General features: G+C 36.9%; 1 protein-coding gene across 11 annotated transcripts in view; it reads left to right on the top strand.

The window, feature by feature from the left end:
• The window catches only part of DDX60 (DExD/H-box helicase 60), a 109977-nt gene that overhangs the window by 57173 nt on the left and 31653 nt on the right, over positions 1–21151 (top strand). For all 11 annotated transcript variants that reach the window (XR_003520580.2, XR_003520578.2, XR_003520579.2 and 8 more), the window contains 7 exons: positions 157–261; positions 820–948; positions 2230–2354; positions 13470–13628; positions 16459–16606; positions 18015–18167; positions 20349–20453. Coding sequence is in view for 7 of the 11 variants with exons in the window: in XM_027597606.2 (XP_027453407.2) it covers positions 157–261; positions 820–948; positions 2230–2354; positions 13470–13628; positions 16459–16606; positions 18015–18167; positions 20349–20453 (924 nt within the window). In the remaining 4 variants the exon portion in view is untranslated. The remainder of the gene's footprint in view (positions 1–156; positions 262–819; positions 949–2229; positions 2355–13469; positions 13629–16458; positions 16607–18014; positions 18168–20348; positions 20454–21151) is intronic.

Here is a 21151-nt window from a genome sequence, read left to right as displayed (position 1 = left end):
TCCAAAAATAACGTATTCAGTTACTATGTTGACTTGGACTCTGTTGACATAATGCAGTCTCATGTTCAGAGATTTTACACAGGTTCACAGGGCAAAGGGCAGACCATAAGATAAAATGAAAGAATATTAAAATTTTTAATTTTATCTTAAATGTAGATTGAAAAGTATGGATTTCCTTCTGATCTTACCCTTTCCCCTCGAGAAACCATCCAGCTTTATGATACCATGTTTCAGTTCTGGGAAAGCTGGCCCAGGGCCCAGGTAAGAAATAATTACACATTTAACTTGAATTAATTTTATTATAGTGGATGGTAACATTGCTGTTCAGAAAGACAAAGTCTCACCTTTTCTGATCATGTGCATCTAATCTTTTAAAATTATAGACTGTTTCCAAAATAAAATCACCCCTTCTAAGACATTCTTCTTGCTAACATATTGTGTTTTACTGTAATGGTGTGTAATGCCATTGAATTCTGGAAGATATCTCTTCTTTCAATTTCTGGGATGCTAGGATATTGTAGTCTCCTTTTACATCTTGGATTCATACTCCTTCATTTTCTCATTGTACTCCCCTTTTCTCTTTGCACCCTAATTGCTGTCTGTTTTCATCTTCCATGTGGTTTTGCCCTGCATTCTTTCTTTGAAGAGTTCCATCCATCCTATTAGGTTTATGTACTGGAAACTTTGGGGGGATAAAAAGACATTCAATAATCTGTACTCTCAAGAAGCTTGTAATTCTGTTAAATGAAATGCATAATTGAGAAACATCTTTGATTTTCTTGCATGATTTTATTTAATTTTGTGACATTTCTTTTCAAGGAGTTCGATCCAGAGAAATTCATTCATTTTAAGAATAAAATAGTCATTAAAAAGTTGGATGCTAGAAAATATGAAGAGAGCTTAAAGGCAGAACTAACAAGTTGGATCCAAAATGGCCATGCCGAGGAGGTAATTTTCACATGTTTTTGGCAAAACCCTATGTTCCTTGTTTTCTTGAGTTACATTGTTGTCATTATTATTATTATTATGAGTTTATTATTTTAGTCTTCAATTTTCATTTTAGGATTTTAGGCTGAACTGGAAGTCTAGTGATTCTGAGGTAGAATAGAAAGAGGAAAAGGATATTGTTCTTTTTTTAATCCTTTGTGCTTCCTAAAACATATCCCAGAAGCCCACCAGTTCCTGTTCAGTGTTAACAATATACAAGAACAGAGTTGTCAGTATCCACAGTCAGTGTTCTTGATTCCGTGGCAGCAGAGAGATTGAAATCATAGTAACAGTAGCTCAGAAGAATTCTTTACTCCTTTATCATTTTTATCTTGGGATTTTTTTTTCTTTTATGTTTTTTATTTCAGTTTTTAGGGACTATTTGTGTATTAAAACCTTCACCTGGGGTCATGTAAGTTTTGCATATTTACATTAAATAAGTTGATGATGGTCTTTATATTTTGAAGTTTGTTTCATTGTCACACATCGAGGTTTCTCATTTTTGGTGAGTGACATATGTTAGACTTTACCCATTTGAGTTTTTTCCATTACATTATTTAAAAAATTTTTTTTAAAATTTTTTTTAAAGATTTTATTTATTTATTTGAGAGAGAGAATGAGATAGAGAGAGCATGAGAGGGGGTAGGGTCAGAGGGAGAAGCAGACTCCCTGCTGAGCAGGGAGCCCGATGCGGGGCTCGATCCCAGGACCCTGAGATCATGACCTGAGCTGAAGGCAGACACTTAACGACTGAGCCACCCAGGCGCCCCTCCATTACATTTTAATTTAGGTAATCTCCTCCCATTCAGAAACACAATTAATTTACATTTTCTTCCATTTATTTTGTCATTTAAAAACATTCAAAAGGTATTTGAAAGTGGTTTTTATACATGACATGGAGAGGAACTGATTTACCCCACCTTCTGCCATGGTGGTACCAGCATCATTTACAGAACAACCTCTTTCTGACTGATTTGTGTTGCCTTACATAATTGCATGTTAAATTGCATGTATGTATGCATGTGTATATATTAGTCTTTTTGTTGTTGTCGTTCTTTGGTGCATTGATTTGTATATTTCTTTGATGTTCTTTACAAAATGTTATATTTTCATATTTATTTTATTTTATTTTAAAGAAGCACAGAAATATAGATTAGACAACTATGAAAATTTTTAGCCAAAAGTAGTAATTCCTTCATTATGCAGAATTTAAAACTAATAATTTTTTATTCATTGCCACAGGCCAAAATGGTTCTGAGGAATCTTAGTCCTGATTCAGGTTTTAGTTCAGAGAACATGCTAAGAATGTTTCCACTTCTCGTTGAAAAGCTGAGGAAAATGGAAAAGTTACCAGCATTATTTTTTTTGTAAGTCATTTAATTTAATTAGTTTTTGTTTGTAATTTGTATCACGCTTATTCTTTTAAGTTGAGGAAAATTACACAAACTTCACTGTTGTAATAAAGTATTCGTAACTATTTTTGGTGCTCATTATCAGAATATATTTAAAAAATACACCTTTCTAGTTAAAAAAAATTTAGTTCTTAAAAAATATTTTTACTTGTGCTATTACAAATTACCATCTTTGAATAGTTTCCTCCTCCATTTTTTGTTATCTTTTTACTGTAAACTATTATATTTTTATTTAGGTCTTATAAATTTCCAGTAAATACCGAGGTTCTTTGCAAAATAAATTGAATGCTTACATACACAAGTATCCCACATAAATTTAAAGTATCCTCACAACATGTTAGCATATTTTTTGGTGGGGTATTTTATTGTTTTTAATTTACAGTTATGAGAACTGTAACTTAGAGACACTGCTATCTTGCTAAAGTTTATATGCTATAAAATGAAAATAGCTTAAAATTGAATATAATCATCCAGTTTTGGTGAGGTATAAGTTATACCAAAATATATTCATTCAATGGATAATACTCTTTATCTGGATTAACATTGATCACATAGTTTGGGATTAGAGTAAAATGCTTTCTTTACTTTAGACAATTTCAAGCAACTCTTAGCCATGGAGGTTTAAGTAGGGCACAGATATAAACAAACACATAAAGAAATAAACCTACATAATCTTGTTCAGCTGGCAAAATTTGATAAAATTTGTTTACACATAAGTAGACATATAATAATGAATCATTATTGGTCATATATATTTAAAATAATGATGATAATTAAATGTATGGTTGTGTTTGGAACTTTTGGAGATTGCAATACAACTGTTCCTTTTACCTGTGTTGTTGGGACAAGGAAAATAAATTTCTGAACTACCAAGAAGTAACACAGCTCACCTACTTTACTTTAGAGCATGGCACAGATTTTAGTTAGAAACAAACACAATTTTGTGCGTCTGAGATATTCCTGAAAGCTTAACTGCAAAATAGAAATCCAAAAATAACTGTATTTATTGTTCATGCACACATACACTCTTAAAACATTTTCACCCAATGTGGGAAGGAAGTCAAGAGTTACAAACTTCCAGGTAAAAAATATATTTATTTTTTAATAAATAACATTTATTTATTTAATTTATTTAATGTTATTTAATAAATAACATTACATCATGGGGATGTAATGTACAGCATGGCTACTATAGTTAATAATACTATATTGCATATTTGAAGGTTGCTAAGAGATTAGTTCTTAAAAGTTCTTATCACAAGAAAAATTCTGTAACTATGTGTGGTAACAGATGTTTATTAGACTGATTGTTGTGATCATTTCACAACATATGCAAACATTGAATCATTATGTTGTATGCCTAAAATTAATATAATGTTGTTTGTTAATTGTATTGCAATTAAAAAAATAAAGGGTGGAGTACAATAGAATACATGGTGTTTTGTGCACCTGTATAAGTTTCTTTGGAAACTATACCTAGGAGTACAATCACTATATTTTTGTAGCATGGGCAAACTAATGGGATAAATGGAACATGAATTTTTCTAACGTGGCTTAACTTATGTCCCATCAGTAGTTCATGAGGTTCCCATTTTGACCTATCATCACAAGCTTGTGGGATTGGTTTATCTAAATGTTGTCATTCTGATTGTGTAAAATCATGTCTCGTTACTGTTGTACTTTGCATTACTCTGATCAGTTGAGCATTTCTTTCAAGTAAGTAGTCTTTTAACTTTTTCCTCATATGCTATTCAAATAATTTTTCTTTTGGGTTTCACAGCTTTTTTTTTTGCTGTTTTTCAGGAATTTTAATTCTTTGTCAGTTATTAATTTGGCAATTATCTTCTCTGAGGCAAGCACCTGTCCTTTAAGTTTGTCTACACTATCTTCTGTTAAACAGTTATGTTTAATTTTGATGCATTAAAATTCATCAACACTTAAAAAAGGAAAATGTTTCACAAAAGCATCATAGATTTAATTTTGCTTGAGGAATTGAATCTTGGCATGTCTATGGAGTTTTGGGCTCTGTGCAGAACATACTGTGAAAATCCTTGGTCTTACGAAGTTTGATTTAATCCTAAGTAGCCCCAGATCATCAATAAATCAGGATTTTTTAGGGTTCAATCTGCACATCTGAGGGCTTATCAAATAATAGTTGTCCCTCTCAGCCTTCTCCAGTTAGGTCTCTAGAAAAAAATGTGAGGAGCATGTTTAATGTTTAGTGACAGTATCAGTGTGTGCTTAAGAACACACATTTCATGGTCAAGCCCAAGTTTGGATCCTACCTCTGCTCTCAATTAGTATGGCACTTCTAGACAGCTAATTAATGGCTTTGAGTCAAAATAAGTTTCCTTATTTGCAAAATGAGGTGATAAAAATAGTAATGCGTAGGGTTCGGTGAGAATTAAATACAAATAATGAAAGCCCTTAGTGCAGTATTGCATAAATGATATTGACAGAAGCCCAATCTTGATCACATTCATTCTAAATAGGTTATCAAAGGATTTAAGAGAAATAATTGTTTACAAGTGATGTAAATTTTTTTCCACAATTTTTTTATTATGTTATATTAATCACCATACATTACATCATTAGTTTTTGATATAGTGTTCCATGATTCATTGTTTGTGTATAATACCCAGTGCTCCATGCAGTACATGCCCTCTTTAATATCCATCACCCGGCTAATGCAGTCACCCACCCCTCTTGCTCTAGAACCCTCAGTTTGTTTCTCAGAGTCCATAGTCTCTCATGGTTTGTCTCCCCCTCCGATTTACCCCTTTCATTTTTCCCTTCCTGTTATCTTTTTTTTTTTAACATTTAATGTATTATTTGTTTCAGAGGTACAGGTCTGTGATTCAACAGTCTTACACAATTCACAGCGTTCACCATAGCACATACCCTCCCCAATGTCTATCACCCAGCCACCCCATCCCTCCCACCCCCCACCACTCCAGCAACCCTCAGTTTGTTTCCTGATATTAAGAATTCCTCAAATCTGTGAGGTCATATGATACATGTCTTTCTCTGATTGACTTATTTTGCTCAGCATAATACCCTCCAGTTCCATCCACGTTCTTGCAAATGGCAAAATTTCATTCCTTTTGATGGCTGCATAATATTCCATTGTGTGTGTGTGTGTGTGTGTGTGTGTGTGTGTGTACACATATACATACACACACCACATCTTCTTTATCCATTCATCTGTCGGTGGACATCTTGGCTCTTTCCATAGTTTGGACACTGTGGACATTGCTCCTATAAACATCGGGGTGCACGTATCCCTTCGGATCCCTACATTTGTATCTTTGAGGTAAATACCCAGTAGTGCAATTGCTGGATCGTATGGTAGCTCTATTTTCAACTTTTTTTTTTAAAGATTTTATTTATTTATTTGAGTGAGAGAATGAGATAGAGAGAGCATGAGAGGGGGTCAGAGGGAGAAGCAGACTCCCCGCTGAGCAGGAAGCCCGATGCGGGACTCGATCCCGAGACTCCAGGATCATGACCTGAACTGAAGGCAGTCGCTTAACCAACTGAGCCAACCAGGTGGCCTATTTTCACCTTTTTGAGGAACCTCCATACTGTTTTCCAGAGTGGTTGCACCAGCTTGCATTCCCACCAACAGTGTAGGAGGGTTCCCTTTTCTCCGCATCCCCACCAACATCTGTCTTTTCCTGACTTGTTAATTTTAGCCATTCTGACTGGTGTGAGGTGGTATCTCATTGAGGTTTGGATTTGGATTTCCTGGTGCCAGGCGATGTTGAGCACTTTTTCATGTGTCTGTTGGCCATTTGGTTGTCTTCGTTGGAAAAATGTCTGTTCATGTCTTCTGCTCATTTCTTGATTGGATTAGTAGTTCTTTGGGTGTTGAGTTTAATAAATTCTTTATAGATTTTGGATACTAGCCCTTTATCTGATATATTATTTGCAAATATCTTCTCCCATTCTGTCGGTTGTCTTGTGGTTTTGTTGACTGTTTCTTTTGCTGTGCAAAAGCTTTTTATCTTGATGAAGTCCCAAGAGTTCATTTTTGCCCTTGTTTCCCTTGCCTTTGGCGATGTTTCTAGGAAGAAGTTGCTGAGGCTGAGGTTGAAGAGGTTGCTGCCTGTGTTCTCCTTTAGGATTTTGATGGACTCCTGTCTCACATTGAGGTCTTTCAACCATTTTGAGTCTACTTTTGTGTGTGGTGTAAGGAAATGGTCCAGTTTCATTCTGCATGTGGCTGCCCTATTTTCCAACACCATTTCTTGAATGGACTGTCTTGTTTCCATTGGACATTCTTTCCTGCTTTGTCAAAGATTAGTTGACCCTAGAGTTGAGGGTCCATTTCTGGGCTCTCTATTCTGTTCCATTGATCTATGTGTCTGTTTTTGTGCCAGTACCATACTGTCTTGATGATGACAGTTTTGTAATAGAGCTGGAAGTCCGGAATTGTGATGCCAACTAGCTTTGCTTTTCTTTTTCAACATTCCTCTGGCTATTCGGGGTCTTTTCTGGTTCCGTACAAATTTTAGGATTATTTGTTCCATTTCTTTGAAAAAAGTGGATGATATTTTGATAGGGATTGCATTAAATATATATATATATATATAGATAGATAGATAGATAGATAGATAGATAGATAGATAGATAGATAGATTGCTCTAGGTAGCATTGACATCTTCACAATATTTGTTCTTCCAATCCATAAGCATGGAACGTTTTTCCATTTCTTTGTGTCTTCCTCCATTTCTTTCATGAGTATTTTAGAGTTTTCTGAGTACAGATTCTTTGCCTCTTTGGTTAGATTTATTCCTAGGTATCTTACCGTTTTGGGTGCAATTGTAAATGGGATCGACTCCATAATTTCTCCTTCTTCTGTCTTGTTGTTGGTGTGTAAGAATGCCACTGATTTCTGTGCATTGATTTTATATCCTGCCACGTTTTGAATTCCTGTATGAGTTCTAGCAGTTTTGGGGTGGAGTCTTTTGGGTTTTCCACATAAAGTATCATATCATCTGCAAACAGTGAGAGTTTGACTTCTTCTTTGCCGATTCAGATGCCTTTTATTTCTTGTTGTTGTCTGCTTGCTGTGGCTAGGACTTCTAATACTGTGTTGAATAGCAGTGGTGATAGTGGACATCCCTGCCGTGTTCCTGACCTTAGGGAGTAAGCTCTCAGTTTTTCCCATTGAGAATGATATTCTCTGTAGGTTTTTCATAGATGGCTTTTATGATATTGAGGTATGTACCCTCTATCACTATACTTTGAAGACTTTTGATCATAAAGAATGCTGTACTTTGTCAAAAGCTTTTTCTGCATCTATTGAGAGGATCATATGGTTCTTGTTCTTTTTTTTATTAATGTATTGGATCACATTGATTGATTTCCTTGCAGCCCAGGGATAAATCCCATTTGGTCGTGGTGAATAATCCTTTTAATGTACTGTTGGATCCTATTGGTTCATATTTTGGTGAGAATTTTTGCATCCATGTTCATCAAGGATATTGGTCTGTAATTCTCCTTTTTGATGGGGCCTTTGTCTGGTTTTGGGATCAAGGTAATGGTGGCCTCAAAAACGAGTTTGGAAGTTTCCTTCCATTTCTATTTTTTGGGACAGTTTCAGAAGAATAGGTATTAATTCTTCTTTAAATGTTTGGTAGAATCCCCCTGGGAAGCCATCTGGCCCTGGGCTTTTGTTTGTTGGGAGATTTTTGATGACTGCATCACTTTCTTTAGTGGTTATAGGTCTGTTCAGGTTTTCTATTTCTTCCTGATTCAGTTTTGGTAGTTGATACATCTTTAGGAATGCATTCATTTCTTCCAGGTTATCAAATTACTGGCATAGAGTTGCTCATAATGTGTTCTCTAATTGTTTGTATTTCTTTGGTGTTGGTTGTGATCTCTCCTCTTTCATTCATGATTTTATTTATTTGGGTCCTTTCTCTTTTCTTTTTGATAAGTCTGGCCAGGGGTTTATCCGTTTATTAATTCTTTCAAAGAACCATGTCCTAGTTTCGTTGATTTGTTCTACTGTTCTTTTGATTTCTATTTCATTGATTTCTGCTCTGATCCTTATTATTTCTCTTCTCCTGCTGCCTTTAGGCTTTATTTGCTGTTCTTTCTCCAGCTCCTTTAGGTGTAGGGTTAGGTTGTGTATTTGAGATGTTTCTTGTTTCTTGAGAAAGGCTTGTATTGCTATATACTTCCTCTTAGGACTGCCTTTGCTGCATACCAAAGATTTTGAACAGTCGTGTTTTCATTTTCATTTGTTTCATGAATATTTTTAATTCTTCTTTAATTTCCTGGTTGACCCATTCATTTGTTAGTAGGATGCTCTTTAGCCTCCATGTATTTGAGTTTTTTCTGACTTTCCTCTTGTGATTGAGTTCTAGTTTCAAAGCACTGTGATCTGAAAATATTCAGGGAATGATCTCAATCTTTTGGTACTGGTTGAGACCTGATTTGTGACCTAGGATGTGATCTATTCTGGAGAATGTTCCATGGGCATTAGAGAAGAATGTGTATTCTGTTGCTTTGGGATCGAATGTTCTGAATATATCTGTGGAGTCCATTTGGTCCAGTGTGTCATTTAAAGTCTTTATTTCCTTGTTGATCTTTTGCTTAGATGATCTGTCCATTTCAGTGAGGGGCGTGCTAAAGTCCCCCGCTATTATTGTATTGTTGTCAATGTGTTTCTTTGCTTTTTTTATTAATTGGCTTATATTCTTGGCTGCTCCCATGTTCGGGGCATAGATATTTACAATTGTTAGATCTTCTTGTTGGATAGACCCTTTAAGTAGGACATAGTGTCTTTCCTCATCTCTTATTACAGACTTTGGCTTAAAATCTATGTTGTCTGATATAAGGATTGCCACCCCAGCTTTCTTTTGGTGTCCATTAGCATGGGAAATGGTTTTCCACCCCCTCACTTTCAATCTGGGGGTGTCTTTGGGTCTAAAATGAGTCTCTTGCAGACAGCATATTGATGGGTCTTGTTTTTTTATCCAATCTGATACCCTGTGTCTTTTGATTGGGGCATTTAGCCCATTTACATTCAGGGTAACTATGGAAAGATATGAATTTAGTGCCATTGTATTGCCTGTAAGGTGACTGTTACTGTATATTGTCTGTGTTCCTTTCTGGTCTATGTTACTTTTAGGCTCTCTCGTTCCTTAGAGGACCCCTTTCAATATTTCTTTAGGGCTGGTTCATATTTGCAAATTCCTTTAGTTTTTGTTTATCCTGGAAGCTTTTTATCTCTCTTTCTATTTTCAATGGCAGCCTAGCTGGATATAGTATTCTTGCTGCATATTTTTCTCATTTAGTGCTCTGAATATATCATGCCAGTCCTTTCTGGCCTGCCAGGTCTCTGGGGATAGGTCTGTTGCCGATCTAATATTTCTACCATTGTAGCTTAAAGATCTCTTGTCCCAAGCTTCTTTCACGATTTTCTCTTTGTCTCTGAGATTTTTAAGTTTTACTATTAGATGTTGGGGTGTTGACCTATTTTTATTGATTTTGAGGGGGTTTCTCTGTGGCTTCTGGATTTTGATGCCTGTTTCCTTTCCCAAATTAGGGAAGTTCTCTGCTATAATTTACTCCAAGATACCTTCTGTCCCTCTCTCTCTTTCTTCTTCTCCTGGGATCCCAATTATTCTAATATTGTTTCATCTTATGGTATCATTTATCTCTCAAATTCTGCCCTCATGATCCAGTAGTTGTTTATCTCTTCTTCTCAGCTTCTTTATTTTCCTTCATTTGGTCTTCTGTATCACTAATTCTCTCTTCTGCCTTATTTATCCTAGCAGTTAGAGCTTCCATTTTTGATTGCACCTCATTAATAGCCTTTTTGATTTCGACTTGGTAGATTTTAGTTCTTTTATTTCTCCAGAAAGGGTTTCTCTAATATCTTCCATGCTTTTTCCAAGCCCAGCTAGTATCTTTTAAAATTATCATTTTGAACTCTAGTTCTGACATCTTACTAATGTCCGGACTGATTAGGTCCCTGACAGTCATTACTGCCTCTTGTTCTTTTTGTTGAGGTGATTTTTTCCATCTGTCATTTTGTCCAGAGGAGAATAGATGAATGAGAGATCAAAATGCTAACAGAGTAACAACAACCCCAGAAAAATATACACTAAGCAAATCAGAAGAGACCTGAAACGGAGAGAATGTGATCAGGCAAGTGACTAGAACAAAGCCATACACTAGAGATTTAGGGTATATTTTGGTCTGTTAGAAGAAACTGTATCCCAAAATTTTAAAGAGAGAACCACTTCTATACCAAAAATAAGGTTAACTACTATGAAGGGATAGAATATGACTCTAAAAATGAAAAATAAAAAAGATTTTTAAAAAAGGATTGATAAGATGTTGGTTTAAAAAGGAAAAAAGAAAATTAAAAAAAAAAAGACAAGGAAAGTTAAAAAAAATGAACTTTGAAATACTAAAGAATCATGGGAAAAATGCCATGAATTCTATGTGCAGTATTCCCTTAGCAGTGGAGTTCTGCTGTTTTCATTGATGGGCAAACTTAGTCTTGGCTGGCTGTTCTTGCTGATCTTCTGGGGGAGAGTCCTGTTGCCGTGGTTCCCAGATGTCTTTCCGGGAGGCAGAATTGCCCTGCCCATGCTGGGTCCGCGCTAAGCAATCAGCTCGGTTTGGTCTCCATAGCTTTTGTTCCCTGCAAGCTTTCCCTACAGCTTTGGAGGATGAGAGTGAAATGGTGGCTTCCCAATCTCCGCCTGTGAAGAACCGAGACCTCGGGGCCCCACTCCTCAGTGAGCCCCCTGAGAAAAGCAGTCAATCACTCCCGTCTCCCCGGTCTCCGGCCGCAGTCCGTGCTCACCCGGGCTGTGACCAAGTGTTTCTATCTCTGGCACCCGACCCCATGTGGAGTCTCAAACCCAGAAGATTCCCAGCTCCTGAGCCACTCTTTCCGGGGGAGGATGGGGTGTGTCCCCGGATCTGCCACTTGTTGGGTCCCTGCTAGAGGAGCACGTGGCCCTACTGTGCTGCGGATCACGGTTTATGGCAATGCGGAGCTGAGAGCCCGCGCCTCGGCTCCGTCTCTGCAGCCGGCTTCCCCGCTCTGATACCTGGGAGCTCTGCCGCACTCAGGCACCCCCGGTCTTTCTGTGACCCTGAGGGTCCTGAGAGCACACTGTCCCGCAAGGGCTCCACCCCCCCGCTTAGGCACTGGAGCGACGTCCCTCAGTGTAGCAGACTTCTGAAAGTTCCCATTTTGTGCTCCGCAGCTCTATCACTTGCCAGAAGCGGCGGGCGGGAGGCCCCCTCCCCCACCGTCTATCCTCCTGAATATAGCCTCGGATTCACTTCTCCACACATCCTACCTTCCAGAAAGTAGTCGCTTTTCTGTTCAGAGCTGTTGCTGTTCTTTTCTTCCATCTCCTGTTGAGTTCATAGGTATTCAGAATGGTCTGATCCCTATCTAGCTGAATTCCTGGGACCAGAGGAAATTTAGGCCTCCTACTCCTCTTCCAGCTTGCTCCTCCCTCCCCCAAGTGATCTAGATTTTAAAACATGAAGTTCTATGATGAAAATGATGCCATTTCATACAGAATGTACAGCTAGATGAAGTAAATTGCCTTAAAATATAAAAGAAGTAATATGATTTCATGACTAAGAACATGGGCTTTGGAGGCCAGACTCTCCACATACAAGCTGTGGAATCCTGGACAGATCACTTAATCTCTTTATATATCCATTTTCTCATCTATAAAATAAGGAAAATAATGGTGCTTTCCTCATAGGTGATTGTGAGTACAAAATGGGTTAATATATTTATGATACTTAGTGTCTGAAAAATAGCATGCTTAAGTGTTTACTAACTTTATTATTTTGTTGTCTACTATATAAAATTTCTTGCCATGTGACATAGACTGCCATTTATTTAATCCTTACTTCATCAGTATTCCATTCCTGTCTAAGAGCAAAATTTTACTGTATGATATTACTTATATATAGAATCTAAAAAAGCTGAACTCATAGAAACAGAGAGTAGACCCTGGTGGTTGCCAGGGCCTCAGGGGGGTAGGAGTGAGAGAAATGGAGAGATGTTGGTCAAAGGGTACAAACTTCCTGTTATAAGATGAATAATTTTGGGGATATAATGTATAGCATGTTGACTATAGCTAATAATACTGTATTGTATATTTCAATGTTGCTAAGAGAGTAGATCTTAAATCTTTTCAGAAAACACAAAAGGTAGCCACTGGAGGTGATAGATGTGTAACTGACCTTATTATGGTAATCACTTTGTGATATGCAGATGTATCATATCATCATGTTGTACAACTTAAACTTACACAATGTTACATGTCAATTATAATTCAAAAAAATGGAAAAAAAGCAAAGGAGTCTCTAAAATTCACAAAAGATTTGTGTAATCTGAACTTACACATATTTATATAATGCTAAGGGCCTTTGATTCTATTAGGAGAAAGGCCTAAATTTGAGTGGAATTAAATACAAGAGCAACTACAACAACAATACAAATAAAAAAGCATAATTCTTTTTTTTAAAGATTTTATTTATTTATTCATGAAAGACAGAGAGAGAGAGAGAGAGAAGCAGAGGGAGAAGCAGGCTCCCAAGGAGCACGGAGCCCGATGCGGGACCCGATCATGACCTGAACTGAAGGCAGATGCTTAGCCATCTGAGCCACCCAGGCTCCCTCTTTTTTGTTTTTAAACTTCTTTTTCTCATCTTGTTTTGGGGGGGCAATCCCTTTTCTGTACATAAATAGAGAAAATCCATTGTTCTCTGTCCATTACCTGTGGAGTATTTTACCTACTCTTACAGGAAAAATTTTCATGGGCTCTCGTTGTTGCCCCAGGGGTAAGGTCTATACAAGGAGAGGAACTTATTGTTTGCTATAATGTAGTTAATAAGGAGTCTGCTGACCCAGAATACCTTGTGTGCCTATTCAGGATAAAACTCATAAAGATGCATATTAAAATCTCAACAGGTATGTGTCAGAATGTTAACAGTAGATGGAAATATGATTTGAATTTTATTTATGATACTGTTTTCAAGGCAAGTGGTCTTTTTATTTGCTTGTAGATTCAGCTTAGGAGATGTAGAACAAACAGCTCTACGTGTGAGACGTTGCCTGGAGCGAGAGCAAGAGAGACAAAGACCTCCTAAAGCTGATAAAGAAGCCTATGACATAACTAACAAACTTCAAAAAGTTAAAAAATCCATTGAGAAACTAAAGACAATGTAAGTATTTAATGAAACAAATTAGTGGTTAAATGGTTAAAATATTCCACAAGTCAAATTGGAAACAGATTGATTGTGCTACAAAGAAGTTCTAGTTATTGCTTGAACTTATTTGCAAATTGTGTAAATTTGGGTGGGAGAATGGGATAAAGATTAGTGGTCATAATATTTATATACATATTCTTTAGTTGCATAGATGAGTCTCATTTAGGACTTCAGAGAGGCAGTACCACAGCCTATGAGCATTGGTGGATTATGTACCTGACATAATCATCCCTCACAATAAGCATATGTGACTCCAACTCTCAGTCAGTCCTCAGAACAAAGTCAAAACACGTTGTCTTGGGTCACAATATGGAGGTGTCACTGATTTATCATCACGGTCACATAAGTGAACATCGAATGAATTTGAGAATTGATTGAAATGCCAGTTTTATGCTTGATAGAACTTTGCTTTTCACTCTTCCTTGTTCTCATGTCTAATCCTGACAACTCTACTTCAAGATGTTTATTGTCTCCCTATTATTCTATCTTATTTGCTGCCTGGTGTAGATGCTTATTATGTCTTCCTTGAATGATTGCAAGGGTCTTTTTTTTAGACTGCAGAGCCTTAGGGTTCCCTACTCTCCAGTGTAGCTAACAATTGCTCTTGCTAACATTCAAATTAATTAAATTATTCAATGTTCAACATTCTTTCTTCCTTCTTCCTTGCTTTCATGATAAAGTCTAAATTTTTTGGATGTTGTTGGTATGTCAGCAGGTTTTGGGCTTTGCCCTAACTTTTCCAGTTTTACTTCCTACCACTCCCTTCTAGTAATACTCAACATTTATGGTTCTCCTTCCATGACCTGTTCTTCTACCTCTTGTTTTTCCATGATTTGATCCATCTGCCTTAGGTACACTCCTTTCTGATTGCCCCCCAAAGCTTACACTCATAATTTTGCTATCTCTTCTCTGAATCTTGCTGTAATTCCCAGTTAAATTTAGTACTCTTTTTTTTTTCTGTGTCCTTGTTACACTTTCCGTATTTAGTAGATCGGTTATTATAATGCATTACTGTTATTTTTCATTTGTCTTTCTTTTTTCTACATTATTAGTATTTTCTCTTTTTTATCTGCAGTGCTCAGCACCTTGTTTGGCAGGTAATAGTCATTTCATAAATATTTTAAATGAATCTGAGCAATCAAACTCAGATATTTCTTCAAAGTATACACAGTTTTTAGAGCTTCTCTGATTCAGATTTCTCACATTTTAGAGCAAGCTATAATTTGCTGCTGACCTTTCTTCTTATCTTCCCTCTGCCTGTTGTGCTGTTTCCTTGGAAGTAGTGGGAGCTGAAGAACCCAGACAGGGACAGCATAGGAAGGATGAACCTTTTCAGTAACTGATCTTTAGACAACTTTTCTTCAGGGCATCACTTCAAATTGGATTAGTGACCAACAATTCAAACTATAAAAATATAAAAGATGTTTTAGTACCTTGTTCAGTACCATCATTTTATGGAGAGTAAGAGGGGGCCCTGTGTTTTGGAGAGTACCACTCTGACCCTCTTCTATCTGCATCTATTCCTATAATGTTAGGAGTCAGTGGATATTCGGAGGCGTGGCCACCCAGAGCTCATTCTCACCCTTTTAAATTCCACATTATTGTGGAGCTATATTTGTTAAGGTAGAAGGAGAGAATATATTTTATTTGGCAGTTTGTTACCTTGATTCAAAACTTATAAACAACAATGTGTGGGCCTCCATTAGTAGCCTGCCCCATGCTTTGCAAACATTAGGGCCAAGCCTTTCCATGGTCATATCATTCTCCCTTGAATTAAGGGTAAGGTTAGTTGGAGGCGGGAACTCTTAGTGATGAGATACTTCTCATATTTGGAGTTGTCTTAAATTCACAGCTAAGAGACAAAGTGAAAAAAATTAAAGAAAGGGTAAGTGATCTGTGTATCTATAAAAGGCCGTTACATTGAGGGATAATGGATAAGACGGTCTGATGACATAGCCAGGGTTTATGCAACCATGTCTGAGGCAAGATTCCTTACTAGCACACTCTGAGATGGGGGATATCTGTGTCGGTGATTTATTGAGAGGTCGTGCTTATCAGGGACCTGTGGGAAAGTGAAGGAAGCAAAAATAAAAGGGGAGGGGGAGAAAGTAAAGAAAATATGCATGGATGTGCATGCCTAAGCCTCGGCCAATGGAGAGATCTGGGAGCATCACAGAATTGTCCCAGCTTGGGTCCACGTGGCTGATTTTTGTACCCCATATTAGTTACTGGCCTTAGGCTTCTTCCTCTCTCCTAAGAGAGGTTGTAACCTCACAGGCATTTCTAGGAAGCTCTTGTAGGTTGCGGACAATTCTCCAGGGTAACAGTGTAGCTGAGATCCCTTCCTTAGCAACCAAACTCAGAGCTGTTATAACCTCTACCACAAGGAGAGGACAATGGCCTGAGATTGGCAATGTGGAGCAAGGGGGGGACACTTACCTTACCTCCAAGCTTGGTGTCCTAAAGGCTGAAAAGGAGAAAATGATTACCACTTTAGCAAGGGGAAACGAGGTCATCTGGGGAGAACTGGATTTGGTAAGAGGGCTACTTGCAGCAAGGAGGGGAGGGAACATTCAGGGAAAATATGGGTACATAGGGAAATGTTTACAGAAGGACCCCAAGTCCCAGAGGCTAATGAGGAAGAGCTTTAGAAGAGGAAATCTGAGTCAAAATAGTACAGTTGTATATAGGAATGAATGTCTGGGTGATGAGGGGATCTAGGAAGTCTTGGGCTCATGATGATAGCCAAATCTGACTATTCATTGCTTAACATTTATTTTTACAGGGATGAAAAAAGCCAGAAAAATCCCAGAAGAGTGGATCAAAGGCTAATATATGAAACTGAACATAATAATCTACTCAAGACTTTAGAGAAGAACCTGGAAATGCCTCAGGAGTGCACATATGCTAATCAAAAAGCGATAGACACTGAGGTCAGTGCTTGGAATGAAATACTCCTCCAGGAAATGACTTCACTCATCAACCATTATTTCTCAGTTATAGACAGTGTTGAATGTAATAACTAAATGCAATCTCTAATAGAATAGAATTCTCTCTATGTGACCTTCTAGTTACACATAACTCTTGAGGGCTCTGCAGAGCATGTCTAAAAAGGACAGGAAGGTTTTATAGGTTATTTCTTGCTTGTTAACAATTAACTCCTGAGAGGACCTGTCCTTTTATTATTTTTTTTTTACAGAAAGGCTTTTTCACAGCCTGAATTCTAGACTTAAATCCCATATTTGATTTGAGTATTTGGGTACTCATTTGAATATTTGGGTACATGTGGTTCAATACTGTTTCAATAATGTACACAGAATTTGTCAAAATCAGAAGCTGTCTATATTATAGTTAAAACATTCTACCAAAAGACATTGAAATATAAAAGTGCTATGCCATTTTTTCCGTAAAATTTTTTTTATTGCAAACAATTCATGCTTACGGTAGATGAATTTGAAAATACAAATTAGTAACAATAAAAACAGTATCTTTAATCAGAAGTAAACACTGCCCTTCTGGATGAACCCTTTATATCTTTTTCATTTGTGACTACACACACACACACACACACACACACTCACACACACAGTTCTATTGTATACTTTTTTTTTTTGGTAAACTTCATAGTTTCTTCCTTTTTAATAACCATGAATTTATATCATCATTTGAATAGCTCCTCAGTATTCCATTGCGTGGATGACTACACAGCTGAGGTGTCTTTTGCTTTTGGATGCTTAGGGTTATTTTTTTTTCTTTCTTTTTTTTCTCCCTCTCATTAGCAGTGTTTGTTTTTGTACATATAACTCTCTACACAAGTGGATTTCCCCCCCTAGGGAATGGTTATTTTTTAGGCCATTTGTGACTTTACAGTGAGAAGTAAGCACTCCCAGACGATATGGGGTAAGGAGCCCACTCTGCCTTCCTGGAGAAGTCGATCTCTCTCTCTCTCTCTCTCTCTCTCTCTCTCTCTCTCTCTTTCTCTCTGTCCCTAGGGAGAACTTGTAAGGCTCCAGTAGAGAACTGACTTCCCTCAGGCAGGAGCAGGTCATACACTCACACCTCCTCTGGGTGTTTTGTCTACTGTTTTGTCAGTATTTTTCACCCCTGAAGTAGGGTGAAACAGTGAGAGACAGTCTGTTCAAAGATTTGGGAATATTTCCTATAGTTAACTGTTGCTGCCATAAAATTGTCTTTGTACTCATGTAGAGTCAATTTCAAGTAGTTGCTTCATTTAGTCAAACTATTACACAGTATGACTGCTACTTTCTTTAAATATTTTATTCTGATTTAAATTAAATTTAGATAAATGATCAAAATCCCTAATACTGTTGTTTCTTTCAGACTTTGCAGATGGTGTTTGATCGAGTAAAATTCACAAGAAAGGGTGCAGAGCTGAAGGCTTTGGCAAGAAGGGGTATTGGATATCATCACAGCGCTTTAAACTCCAAAGAAAAGCAGTTAGTTGAGATTCTTTTTAGGAAAGGTTTTATTAGGGTAGGTAAATTTTTTCATTCTAAAAGTTGAAGCTGTGTCTGTATGAAAGTGAATGTCCATGAAAGGAGTAAATAGTAACTTTTTTCTCATATAATTATATTTTTATTCATTATTTTATCGTTTTATCTTTTATGTATTTTTTTTTACAAGTCATGATATCACTGCATATCCTTCCATCTCATTAATTGAGGGAGGGGGTTTGAAGTTTATCATATAGTTTATGTCTTTTTCAAGAATTAAAATATTCTCTAAACAGATACAGGTATTTCTGTAATGAAGTATACCTATTATGATCTTGGAACAACAATCCCTTGCTTTTTCATTTATAATATCTAGGGAATTTTGTCAGCTGTTCATATAATTTTGGCTACAAACATTCTTTCAAGGGCTTAGAGGACACTTATAATAGGTTTTGGTCAAATCTTTTCTCAATATAATAGCTGAAGTAAGAGCAAGAATATATCACTTCCTCAGGGCCCACTGTGTATTTTGGCAGTTTTTAGATGAGTCATTCCTAGATGCTCTCTCCCCCATCACTGATAGTGGACAAGAGGAAGATTACCTTAAATAGCTTGAAAACCAACCCTTATTATGTTTTATTTAGTATGTTACAGGAGGATGCATGGGGATAGTCTGGGTAAATCTACATGGAGGATTAACATAATTTCTTAGTTTAGATCTTGAGTAATATTTAAGAATAGTCTCTGCATTTTTTAAATTATCCATATCAAATATTTTGTATGATGTATATTATATTTGTGTATGTGAGAGAGAGAGAGAGAGTGAGAGAGCTCAAAGGCAGGGGGATGGAGAGAGGAGAGGGTGAGATGATAATACTCTAGGTAGTATTTTTTAAAGATTTTATTTATTTGAGAGAAAGAGAGCACAGAGGGAGAGGGAGTGGGGGAAGAAGACTCCCCACTGAGCAGAGAGCCCGATGTGGGGCTGGATCCCAGGACCCTGGGATCATGACTTGAGCCGAAGACAGATGCTTAACGACTGAGCCACCCAGGCGCCCCTGTGATTATTGACTTCTAAAGTAAATAAAAAACTTGTTATTAGTTAAGCAAAGTTGTTAATAATGTATTTTGGTTTTTATCCAGATTAAAAAATTACCTTTTAATTTACCTCAATATTTTGCCTTCAGCTCAGGTCCTGATCCCGGGGTCCTGGAATTGAGCCCTGAGTCGTGCTCCCTGCTTGGCAGGGAGTCTGCTTCTCCCGCGCCTTCTGCCCCTGTTCCCGCTCAAGCTCGCTATCTCTCAAATGAATAAATACAATCTTCTAAGAAAAAGGTCAAAAACTAGAGACAAAATTTTCTGCATGCTTATAAATTGAGGAAAAAAGGCACACCTATTTTGATCGGCATATCTTGTGTCTAAAATAGTATATGTTAAATAGTAGTGGCTTAATTACTATTGATTTAATGAATGAATAATTAGATCACTCTAGAGAAGGCAATATGGAAATAGTGATAGCTTTTTTATAGAGAGCGCTATTTTAAAAAAGGTATTTATTCTACTTATAGTATAAATTTAATGTTCTTTCCCCATTTTTGTTTTTATTAAAGAACTTTAGAAAAATAGTGAATAAATGGTGTGTTTCATTTTCACAGATGTATAGGTCTCAGTTACAGGATAATTAGAGAGAATTATTCCATATACTTAAACATTAACATTAAGCCATGGCATATATGACAATCAATGTAAAGAGAAAGAGAGGGCCATTAGAAATACCCAACATTATATGAGAAAATGAGCAAAAGTTGGATCATTTAAGAAACTTAAAGTTTGCCCTACTCCCTTTTTGGTCAGTTGTCAAGGCAATTCAGGGGGGAGAAATGAAACTTTGTTTTGCCCTTATTACAAGATATGTTATCCCCATAGAAATAACCTTCACAAATAAGTTGTAGCGGATTAACTAGGCAATATCCCAGAAGGTGGTTTGTAAAAGTATCATTACCCTGCCATGAAGAAATTCCCTTTTTTAGTCATTCATTAGGAAATAGTTACTGAACACCTGTCATGTGCCAGGTACTCATGTCAGTGTGGAGGTCCAATATCAAATAGGGCATCTTTGGCTTTCCCACTGGGGTTCAATTGAAGTGCAGAGAGTTTCAGTAACTATATGGCATTCTATTGAAATGCTCTTTCATGAAGAATTGATTTATTCTCTTTCTAGGTGGTGACAGCTACTGGGACACTTGCTTTAGGAATCAACATGCCTTGTAAATCTGTGGTTTTTGCTCAAAACTCAATCTATCTGGATGCTTTAAATTACAGACAGGTATTGCAATATGCATACACTCACTATTGCATTATGAAAGTATGGCCATAAAATGGTAAAAAAAATGTGAGCTGTTAGTTTACGAATATATTGCAATTCATGTGCTAGCACACCTTGGCATTCATTCGTGCCTGACTCTCTTGATTAGCTGTAGTATAGTGGTAGGCACATGAGCGCAGAATTATGTGGCCATCACTAACCAGATATGTGACTTTGGGTGAGACATCTGAACTGCCTGATCCTTTTTTTCCTATCTCCAGAATAAGGGTGACAATTACTATCCCACAACATTTGCAAGAATTAAATGAAGTTATCTGTAAGAAAGATACATATCAAAGGTGCTAGATGGACATTTACTCATTCATTTCCTGTGCACATGATTTTGCACTCTGGAGTTAATACTTCTCTCTTCTTTGCTCCCAATACACAATCTATTATTGAAGCCCACTTCATTATTCTCTTACATGTATTTGATTTTTGCCTTGCAATTTCTGTCTTCACTATCTCTCATCATACATTCTTGGCCTTGTATTATTAAAACGGTTCTCTTGATTTTCAATTCTCCTTACTTTGCTATGTCCTGTACACAGTATAGTTTGTCTTCATATGGCTTCCCTGCTCAGGAATATTTGATGAATATTTCTGCTAGCAGCATCATTTTTAAGTATCAGCCAATATTCAAGTTTTTATCGAAATGC

This window comes from Zalophus californianus, chromosome 2 (assembly GCF_009762305.2).
Source record: "Zalophus californianus isolate mZalCal1 chromosome 2, mZalCal1.pri.v2, whole genome shotgun sequence".
Taxonomy (NCBI): domain Eukaryota; kingdom Metazoa; phylum Chordata; class Mammalia; order Carnivora; family Otariidae; genus Zalophus; species Zalophus californianus.
This window is presented reverse-complemented; position numbering and strand designations above follow the sequence as displayed.